The following is a 10,547-nucleotide window of genomic DNA, read 5'->3' on the forward strand; positions in this document are numbered from 1 at the left end:
AAGAAAAGAATAATGAGCAATATAGTGTAGTATTTTTGGAAGATTTGAGGCAGTTAGGTTTAGTATGATTTTTATCATTCATCCACGGAAAGTAAACTTGATGATGAATGCTTCAAGATCCTTTTTAACCTCAATTTTTCCATGTTTCGAAAAATAATAAAAATCTACAAAAACATGTCCATAATAGCAGGTACTTGATACTTTAATTTTAAACCTTACTTCAATTAACATTATATCTTAAGACACAGTACAGCCTTATGAGTATAGAATATCAGAGGTGGTTCAGGGAGTAACGGACGTTAGAGTCAACAATGAGAAACGGGGATCAATTTGTGTCCAACACTTTATGACACTTTTCCAGGCAGTACTCGTAGCCCAGAAAAGTGGCCGAGTTGACCGGAGCCGCACGAGCTATTATCACCAGGCTGCCACGAAACAACGAGCGCCATCCATATTTCTAGGGAGTAGAATGAGAGAAGGATTTACAATAACTCCAGTGTCCAATATATTGGAAGAAGTGGTCTCCTGATGTACCTTCACTAGCGACCGAAAGCAGTGCATCATGCTCTTGTGTACGGAAGGATCTGTTTCCGCCTGCATGACCGTCTTCACCACATCGAACGGCACGATAAACATCCACGAGGCGATGCCAGCGACGGCACCGGCGGTCGCAATCAGCGAGGCCTGCAGGGCACCGCCGATCGTCGCACCGGTGATGTGATCCTTACTTAGCCGATGCAATCGCCGCTCGATCTCGAGCATGTACTCGTACACGTACATGTACACACCGTACGGCAGCACGTCCCGGACCATCATCGGCGTGATGCCACGGTAGATCCCCGAGAGGCCCTCTCGCCTGAAGATGTCCTTAAGGCAGGCCCACGGGTGTCCAATAACTGGAAGTAATGTGAGTAGGAATTAGGATTGGCGACAGCATGCTGGTCCGCTAGTTGGAATGACTAACTCACAGGAGAGCGTTTGTAGCCGCACCTTTACCACCTCGATTGGGCAGGCTAGAAACACCTGGGCCAGCCCGGCCATGGATCCGGCTATGAACACGTGCTTTCTCCAGTAGGCCTTCCGCAATCGGTCCGATCGGGTGCTGCAAAACAAACCAAAACACAAACAACGTGAGAAAAAATCGTGTAACTCTGTAACCCCAGTGCCATGCGCTTACTGTTTCTGTAAATAGCGTAAATGAGACCCATAGACGGCGAAAACAACCGAATTCAGGGCGCCATTGGAGAGCAGCGGGAAGTACATTCCGCGGTAGAATCCCTTCAGCTGCGAAAAGGGAGCGGTAGGACGAAAGGAAATGACAATTAAAACGTTGTCACGAACGATCACCCCATAGAGCTTCCGCGAGTTGCTGCGAGAGAGAGAGAGAGTGTGTGTGTGTGGGACAGACGACGTCGACCCTGACCATCAACGACGACTCCGCTTGGATCGGGGTGGTTCTAAATTTGGCCACCCGGTGCACTTCCGTTCCGACCCGTCTGCCTTTCTCTGTTTTGTTGCTTTTCTGCTGTACTTATAGCGATCCAAGTGGGCGACGTCACGAGGTCGGATGACGTTTACCGGGCGTCTACTACTATGATGTGACGCGCCAGGGCGCTATCTTTCTTCACGTGCCATACTTACACCGTTGTTGCGTATGATGATGTTGTACATGGCGTTGCCCATGCCGTAGTTGGAATTCTGCTGCCACGCTTTGATGGTGTCCATGGGGTGACCGACCAGGAGTCCGCAGGCACCTAAACCGAATCAGCTGTTAGAAACGACATTCACCTGTTGCGACGATCAACTTACCACCAAACGATCCGGCTATGAAATCGCACAGGATTGGGCTGAGAGTGTTGCTGTTTTCCTCCATTATCCTTGAGATCGTCTCCCGGAGCCGGGGATCCAAATCCGGGTATGGATCACGGCCTATAGAATCGAAACGGTTTAGCACCCGTGCGGTGTCCGATCCTCGGCGCTACTGGCGACGAACGCAGCTTCCGATTTTGCACTCAATCCCCCACCCATCAGTGTTTGTTTTGATTCGATACTCGCCGCCTGAGATTCGCTTGCCCGCTCGTGTGTATCGCGACATTTCGCGTCTCGCGAGTAGACGAGCATCCGTACGTCACAACAACAGTTTGGGTCCGCTCAGGCGTAGTGGCCAAGGAAAACGGCCCTTTACCCTTGCAGCAGTTCATTGCTGCGGCGAAGCAAAAATATAGTATTAGTGCTCGTTCCGATGTCCTACCCGGTCTGTGAACGTTACTTTCGCGGAAGGCGATAAGCAGTGGCTGTTCGCACGTGCTCGACAATGGAAGTGAAGGTGGGTGGATTGTTAATTTGCCACATGACGCTCCTAAACGTTTCCTTATCAGTGATTTCTTAGCACAGTTGCCCACGGGAAAAAGTTCGTTCGACCTACCATCAGTGATAGTTCCCCTGCAGTTATTTACTTTTAAGAACGTGGTGCTAATTAGTGTATCACCCGTGTAGAGAATAGAATAGATATGGATCAAAGCGTAAGTAGGAATTAATAAGTAATCACACTTCATCAAATACATATATTATGGGAAGGGTATCCAGAGAGCGTTGGATCATAAATAGAGAGCAAACATAGGTGAGAGAACTGCGGCATGTCCTTGTAGTGAGTAGCTGATACACGAAAAGGAGAAAACATACGAAATCGGGAGAACTGCGACACGCATACAGTAAGAGATCGAGAGAGCAAGGATCGGACCAAGAACGGCACGATCGGGCAGAAGGACTGGTCAGGAGTCAGTTTTTGGACGAACGTTAAGAGGAACGGATTGTGTGTCAAAAATAAAAGTACATATTGTATATTGGAATCATGGCTTGTAATTTCGGCGGTTACGACAACCCGGACAAAGATCGAGTTAGTGTATGCCATGGGAAAATGTTCTAGTAACTGTAGCAAAAAAAAAGTTTATTTAAAGACTAATGCTTATCAAGGACTTAGAGAAGGAGATTAACGTTTTTCCTTCCTTATGGCTGAAGAAACCATTAATCCTTATCCGTGATAATTCATTCTGAAATCTACCCTTCATTCATTTTAAGTGGTGTAATAAATTGGTATTACTTGATGCATCACACAAAAAAAGAAAAAAAAGTGTTATCTGAGCAAGCAAACAGAGCAGGAAACAGGTTGATTTATTTGCAACCATAGATAAGTGTACTGGCAAGCGATAGAGAGTTCTGCAACTTTTTAGGCACAAGGATATGTATTGCTTATTTGTTGGGAACCCGTTTTTGAACTGAAAATCCAACCGCTGATTTATCTTCGGATGTATAACATTGTTGAAATGTTGTTTGAAAAGGTTATAAGTTTTTTTTACTCATCCAGTGGATAAGTGTTTAGACATTGATTAAAAATATTCAAAGAGTATTTTTATTGAACAGAACAAACAAAACCACTTTCGAATGACTCATGTTAAGAAACCAAAATCAAATCCAAGGAACAGCGTGGGGGTAGGAAGGAGGATTTAGATCACCTCGGCCAGCTTGGCGGCCAGCGTGGCATCGCCCTGGATCTCCAGCTTGCCCTGGGTCAGCGCATCTCCCACGGACAGCGTGCGAGCACTGACGGCGATCAGATCTTCGACGGTCAACGTCACGGTCACGTCCGGGCTGTCGGTGGTGCCCTTCTCCACCTTCAGCTGCTTCAGATCGATCACTGCAGAGCACACGCAACGAGAACGAAACAGACGACATTGAGAAAACGTCCTTCGGTCCACGGCGAAATCGCCGGCCAACGCTGGTTCTTACCATACTGCTCAACGCCACCCGCCGTCTTGATGTTGAACTGGAACACTCCCAACACCTTGCGCGGTCCGTTCGGATCGACGGCGGCAACGCGAGCCTTCACCTTCTCGATGACCGCTTCCAGCGACATTTCGGGTGCTTCTGGGCGAGACTGTCGGACGCAATCGGTACACGAACCGGAACACAAATACGGCCCCGGGGCGCGCCGGATGGCAGTTTTATAGCACCGCCATCAACGATTTGTACCACACAGTCGCAAAGCGGTTCGGGTTCCTCCCCTCGAGTACACCTCGATCGCTAGATTGGCCTTTAAGATCTTCGACCTACCCGAATGATTAGTGAACAATCGACGGATGGCAAGCAGAACCGGGGGCCGCTTCGTGGCCCCCTCGTCACCTGTTGTCGCCGTTGGAAGATGGCAATCTTATCTTCGCTGGCACGGTGATAGGCAAGACGCGTAAGCTGGCCGTAGGAGGGTATCGAGGGCCTGTTGGAGTGGACAAAGTGCAAGCCGAGACGCATAGTGTACCTAGCCCGCGGATGTACCACCCGGTGAATAGGTGGAGCTGATGAAGTCACAAGACACACACGAGTGCCGCCACCGACGGAGTGGAGTACATTTTAATTGGATTATTGAGCGTGAATTGACGGGGACGCGGCCGGTCGGCTAGCCGGCACTGGTGCGGACCAATTCATCGCATTCGGTCAATTGGTCGCCGGCGGTCTACGAGGGGCAAATCTGGTGGGAACGTGCTCCTACGTGGGCTACGTGATCCTCCGGCTCGCCGGGGTTGGTCATTTGACCGACAGTTTCGAAAATCCCATTTTTAGGGGTTAAGATTTTAGGTAGCACTGATTGGTGGAAGCCTGGAAGTCCTGGATTTGACAGCTCTCAAACCTTGACTTCGGTCTTCGTCGCCTACTGGACGCAAATCGACAGCGAAATGAAACATTTTAAATATTGAAGGTGGCTTTGTAGAACGGTAATGTTGCCATGCCATCGGTGATGCGTTGTTGCCATTATAGAGCGCAACTTGTCAGATGAAACCTGGCACTTGTTAGTGTTTTGATGGGACTTTGAAATAAAAAGCCGGAAAACGCTGTAATTCAATTGCTCACATGAAACGATGAATCATCATAGCAAGTTGAAGGCATATTTGCTCTTCCTTACTATGACCATCTATACTCCACTATGATGCAAATAAATGGTCGGCGACTTCTTTCAGATCGACGAGTCAGAAAATTTGGGTGTGAAACCAAAGATTTGCTTTTACTTCCTTCCACCAAAATCCTTATTGAGATGGCATAACAAAAAAGAAAAACATAGCAACACAACTCAAGATACGGTTCTCCTTTCAGGCGCCCTATACTGGAATCAATTCAAGCAATTACGGTGCAATTGATTATCAAAACCGGTGAGCGATAAATTAGGCTGTGGACCGTTGGCTGATCAGATAAGAAAACGCAGAGCCGGAGATGCTTGACGCCATGACTACGCTAAAAGATCGTGCGAAACTGTAGATCTGAAAATGCAGGTGACACTCGGTTAATACTGGCCAACTGCCCAGGGGTTTGGCAAGGATGATGTAATAGTGTCTAACATGAGTTGATATGACATCACATCCAATTCCTAAATATTCTTCAACAACGTTTTCCATCCCATGTTGTATCTGCTTTCAAAGGAAGTGTTTTCTCACTTGGCAAACAAAGTAAGCAACAAAATCGTTAATTAGAACACCGATTGCAGAGTTTTTGTTTTAAATTTAATCAGGATTGTCAGTCTCTTGGCTTAGATGGCATCAACGAGGGCCTGGAAGAGGTTCTGGTCGCCAGTCATGGACACCTTGCCCTGGGCGACGGCATCCTTCACCGGGACTTGCTTGGTTCCGATGGCGATGAAGTCCTCATCCTTGAGGTTGATAACCACATCCGGCGAGGAGGCCTTTCCGTCGGAGACCTTCAAGTTCTTCAGATCAACAACTATTGCATGGAGGAGATAGGGAATGTTAGCGATTCCTGATATGATGATATGGGTTTGCTTCAAACTAATTTCCCTTACCGATTTCATGGACTCCATCGGCGGCCTCGATGTTCAGCTGGAACACGCCGAGCACCTTACGCGGACCGTTCGGGTCGATCGAGGCAACACGGGCCTTAATTTTCTCGATCACGGCGTCGCACTTCATGGTGTTGAGGTGTTTGAGAGATGTAACTCTTGCTGGAGATCGACAACTTGCCGGAGTTCCTCACTGAACTGACTGTGCCTAGGGGCCCGTTTCGATGTCACTTTTATACCTCACCCGGTAAAGGATTCAGTGTAGGGATTTAGGATAACCTCCATCTACTATGTCCGTCCATTATCGATGGTTAACCGAAACCAAAAATAGCCACGAAAAAAGCGGTGTGGATTAATGCTTCCCATGCTGGAACGCCGGTGTAATCCGTGGTTTGTCAGACGGGGTGCGATTAATAGACTAAATCCAGCCCACCCTGACGTAGATTAGTTACATATCGTCATATGGTTTGGGGGACGTAGATTTGAATTGAAACGTCACTAACGGAGTGTTGCGTGTGCAAGACCAACTCCTACAGGCCTTCAGAGGTATAAAAAGATGCACCGATGCACCAAACAGAACGTAAACGGTTTCAAGCCATCCCACTTCTCGGTTCTGCTCAGTACACTAGAGAGTTTTCCATCCCAACATGAAGTGCGACGCCGTGATCGAGAAAATTAAGGCCCGTGTTGCCTCGATCGACCCGAACGGTCCGCGTAAGGTGCTCGGCGTGTTCCAGCTGAACATCGAGGCCGCCGATGGAGTCCATGAAATCGGTAAGTGAAATTAGTTCGAAGCAATCCCATATCATCCAGAAGTCACTAACATTCCCTATCTCCTCCTCGCAATAGTTGTTGATCTGAAGAACCTGAAGGTGTCCGACGGAAAGGCCTCCTCGCCGGATGTGGTTATCAACCTGAAGGATGAGGACTTTATCGCCATCGGAACCAAGCAGGTCCCGGTGAAGGATGCCGTCGCCCAGGGCAAGGTGTCCATGACTGGCGACCAGAACCTCTTCCAGGCCCTCGTTGATGCCATCTAAGCTGTGACGCATCGGAAACTTTATTGAATAAATTATTTTGGAATTTTACTCAAATTTTTCTATCAATCGCGAATGATACAACCATTTTAAGGGGTAACATAGTACCGTTGTAAAACCGAAGTATTTATCTTAGAGCTTTTTATAAACGTGATGAGATGAGATGAGATAAACAATAGGTACTGAAGGTTATAATTTAGGATTAGTTAATAATGTTCGGTACCGTTAATTCGTCTGTGTCTTTCGGAACCAAAACGAATGTGCGATAAATCAGTAAACTATTTAATAGGATGTCCCAATTGCATCCCAATTCCGAGGGCATGCCAAAGAAGAGGCCCAGTAATCGATCAATTTGGACGTCCCTCAGGGCGGTCGCAAACTAAATGCGACCAGAACACCGTCACGAAACGGTGTTGTTAGCAATTTTTGTGGCACGATTTTCATTTCCTCCGCTGTCCATCCTACCACACGTGGGAGTGTGGAAGGAAAGGAAGAAAAAATCCCCCTCCCCCGCCCTCTGGTCTGTGACTAAAGAAGAACTGTACGCTGGTCCGCGGTTGAATCATTATAAAATCACGCCACCGAACAGAATCAATGACGCACATAATGGGGGAAAGTGTGTGCTTTTCTTGCCCGATAAAAAGCGGGGAAGATAGAGGGGATTAATCACCCTCCAAACGTTTGGATTAACGAAGCATCATGTTTTGCTAAACATATTTTCTACCATGTGATGCAGTATGGGGGAAAACATACGTCTTGCGATAAGAAATCAGAACAGAAATATGGTGTTGACATTTGTTTCAGAAGCAACAAATTATTTTGTGGCGTAAAATATGTTCGGCTCATACACTCAGTAGCATTAGTAGAAGAAGTCTAATATGTAATAAGATAAATTAATAATCATAACATGGCATGCATGTTTATCTATACGCATATACTTGAAGATTCCCAAAGGAAGTTGATTGCATTTGTTTGTTAGAAACAGAAATCAGCATTTCAGTTATGCTTCTCAGCTCATCATTCTTTCTCCAAACACAGCGTGCTTCAAAAAACCTGTTAAAAATGATAGAAAAAATAACAAAAAAGAACGACAACACGACGAAGGCAAAGATAAATCTTATTTCACCATGATCACGCAAGGTTTAGGTTTAACCCCTTACCGCAGGGCTAGGGACTCGTTCACGCCATTTGTCTCCGGTTCTATCGGGCTTGAACCATTTCTAATTGGCCGATCGTCGATCAAAACTGTCTCTGCCGGATGATGGGGGACTAAAGGGAAAAAAGGCACCCCACGGCGGTGAGAGAAAGAAGAGTGTGTCCGAAGAGAGGTCAAAGTCAGACCCGACCCGACATCTTCCCGACGGAGGAAGGAGGGAACCTAAGAAAGTACCGCTATCGCAACCTGATCTCGTGTCGTGGAACGAGACACCACAGGGGGGAGGGGGCGGGTGGGGATTATCGCGAAGATCAGGCGGAACGGGAAGGCGAAGCATAAGATCACGAAAGCAAAAGCAAAAGCAAAATCCCAATCTCGGGGAGTCCACCACTCTCCAGTGGAGTCCAGCAGCGCCCGGTGGTTTGCAGCATTCCACGCCTGGACGGGTTCAGGTGCAAAAGTGTGGCGTAGCCCAAATGGAATGCGAAACCGCGGAAGAGAATGAGGCGTTGGACCCGCGATCGCGGGGGTGAAAGAGAAGGCCACAGGCGAGGACCACGCAGCGGGCATCGGGTTCTCAAGCAGCAAAGAAAGAGATGGTGAAACTGCGAGGGTGAAATTCGTCCGCGCGCGATCGACGACATTGGACGCAGTGCAGCAACGGGAACGGGATCGAACGAGAGAGCTCGCGTACACTGGACCCGGTTTTCGGCCGACCTGCCCGGCCCGTTTCGGTGGACTTATCGTTCGTGTCGTTCCCGTTGACACACTTGAGCTCAGTCGAAACGCGCAGCTCACGACGATCGGTGTCGATCGGATTCGCCAGCGAACAGTTTAGCCACTTCCTCAAGAATTCACTCCGTGCGTGTGTGTGTGTGTGTGTGCCCCTTCCGGAGTGTACACCGACGGCACCAACAACCTCGGTGCAGTACGTGACGTGACGGGCCCGGTGTAGGATTTGTGTCGTGTCAGCTGGAGGAAACTGCTCGCCGTGACGACGTGAGCCACCGGCTTGTCCACGAAAATCAAAGCCGACCGACCGATATGGCGATACCGATAAGAGCCTCTAGCCGGCTGATGCAGCTGCTAATCGGCGGTGTCTGTTTGGTGCTGGTGCTTCGGGATCACACGGCGGTGGCCACGATACCAACGATTGATAATATCGGTAATAATCCAACAGCGAAACAATCGAAACCTCAGCTGATCCGCGGCAAGGTGCGGCTATAGACGGACGGCCCTAGACACAACCGTTTGGGGATTCTCGTTATCTCTTTGGTTTAGCACGTCCCGAGTCGTCGATGATCCGATGGGACAACCTTTTGGGGTGGAAAAGACAAGGAACCACATGTTTCTGTTGGAAAGCTGTTCAGGAATGAACATTTTAAAATCCACAAAACATTTTCCTAGCATGGGTCCAACATGTAATTCTTGAATCACATAAATCTTCCAACCTAAACTGAACAGTGGTAGATATGCATTTGATACAAAACGTTAATTTTCAATGCAATAGACTGCACCGTACACTCTTTGTTGCCAACAGCAGACAAGCTTATCGATTGCAGATTGCAAGGACAGTTAGAGTACCATCAGAATCGATTAAATGACCTTGTCTAAGGCTGTAAACTATAATCTTTATGGCACAATACGAATACGACCGTATCGCGCACGGTGATTGTGATGCACTGAAATCGAAATTATTCGATTCTAAACGAAACGTGCCGATAAATGGGATGATGGTTTTTGGTTCAAGTAAAGCTTTTAAAAAAAATTACTTATTTTTGCAGCATCACAAACGGTTTTTAAAGTCGAAAGTAATAAGGCAAAAGAAGTAAACCTCTAAAAAAATGTATGTGATTGTCTTCGACAATAATTTTTAAATAAAAATCTGTTATTGAAATGCCGCCACATCAAACGGACGTTGCATTCACCTTTCACCATTTTGGTGTCATAAAAATAAAACAAAACTGAATCACCTCGAAAATAATCAGTTTCTCATCACAAGCACAAAAAAAAACGAAGCTCGTAGCATTGAGGAAGCAGTCGTCCTGGGCATCGGTGACGTGTGGGATGATATGAATTGTCCACATTGTTGAATGGAGACAAGGAAAGCCTCCCCACTGGCCATGGAGTTCTCTGCGTCACCTTGAACACACCGTAACTTCTAGAGTGATTAGAAGAGCGAAGCAGCATCGGAACGGTTAAATGTGTTGCGGCTGAAGAGTCACGGTTATTTTAAGTTTTTGGTTGGAGAAGGTTGTCCGGGGTGCAATCCAACCTTCAGCATACCTTTTTTGGCAATATTGGGAGTATATGAATGAGGCGATAATACAAAAACGCGTTCATGGGGCAGAAATTAGATTAAAACTTATATGTAAAGACGTATGGCCTTCTTGCCAAACCCATCACCGGAAAAGAAAATTGTCCAAATTCACTTACCCATTCCGTTTCGTTTCATTCGCACAGTGAAAATCCTTCAGCTACCGGTCGTCCAGCAGCTGATTCTACCGCGACCACT

General features: G+C 47.3%; 4 protein-coding genes across 4 annotated transcripts; 1 reads left to right on the forward strand and 3 right to left on the reverse strand.

The window, feature by feature from the left end:
• Positions 1-258: 258 nt before the first annotated feature.
• On the reverse strand, positions 259-1,918 carry LOC131259056 (solute carrier family 25 member 45). Its single transcript, XM_058260470.1, has 6 exons — positions 1,810-1,918; positions 1,642-1,754; positions 1,178-1,284; positions 969-1,102; positions 535-896; positions 259-457 (listed from the first exon to the last, which is right to left on the reverse strand). The coding sequence occupies exons 1-6, from the start codon at positions 1,871-1,873 to the stop codon at positions 326-328; spliced, it is 912 nt and encodes a 303-aa protein (XP_058116453.1). The 5' UTR covers positions 1,874-1,918; the 3' UTR covers positions 259-325.
• A 1,182-nt stretch (positions 1,919-3,100) lies between these two features.
• LOC131258998 (uncharacterized) lies at positions 3,101-3,949 on the reverse strand. Its single transcript, XM_058260406.1, has 2 exons — positions 3,787-3,949; positions 3,101-3,694 (listed from the first exon to the last, which is right to left on the reverse strand). Exons 1-2 carry the CDS (start codon positions 3,911-3,913, stop codon positions 3,504-3,506), a joined length of 318 nt encoding a protein of 105 aa, XP_058116389.1. The 5' UTR covers positions 3,914-3,949; the 3' UTR covers positions 3,101-3,503.
• A 1,623-nt stretch (positions 3,950-5,572) lies between these two features.
• Positions 5,573-5,969, reverse strand: LOC131259283 (uncharacterized). The gene is made up of 2 exons (XM_058260736.1): positions 5,843-5,969; positions 5,573-5,763 (listed from the first exon to the last, which is right to left on the reverse strand). Exons 1-2 carry the CDS (start codon positions 5,967-5,969, stop codon positions 5,573-5,575), a joined length of 318 nt encoding a protein of 105 aa, XP_058116719.1.
• A 517-nt stretch (positions 5,970-6,486) lies between these two features.
• LOC131259282 (uncharacterized) lies at positions 6,487-6,879 on the forward strand. The gene is made up of 2 exons (XM_058260734.1): positions 6,487-6,613; positions 6,689-6,879. The coding sequence occupies exons 1-2, from the start codon at positions 6,487-6,489 to the stop codon at positions 6,877-6,879; spliced, it is 318 nt and encodes a 105-aa protein (XP_058116717.1).
• Positions 6,880-10,547: the final 3,668 nt, after the last annotated feature.

The sequence above is a fragment of the Anopheles coustani genome, chromosome 3, assembly GCF_943734705.1.
Source record: "Anopheles coustani chromosome 3, idAnoCousDA_361_x.2, whole genome shotgun sequence".
NCBI lineage: Eukaryota > Metazoa > Arthropoda > Insecta > Diptera > Culicidae > Anopheles > Anopheles coustani.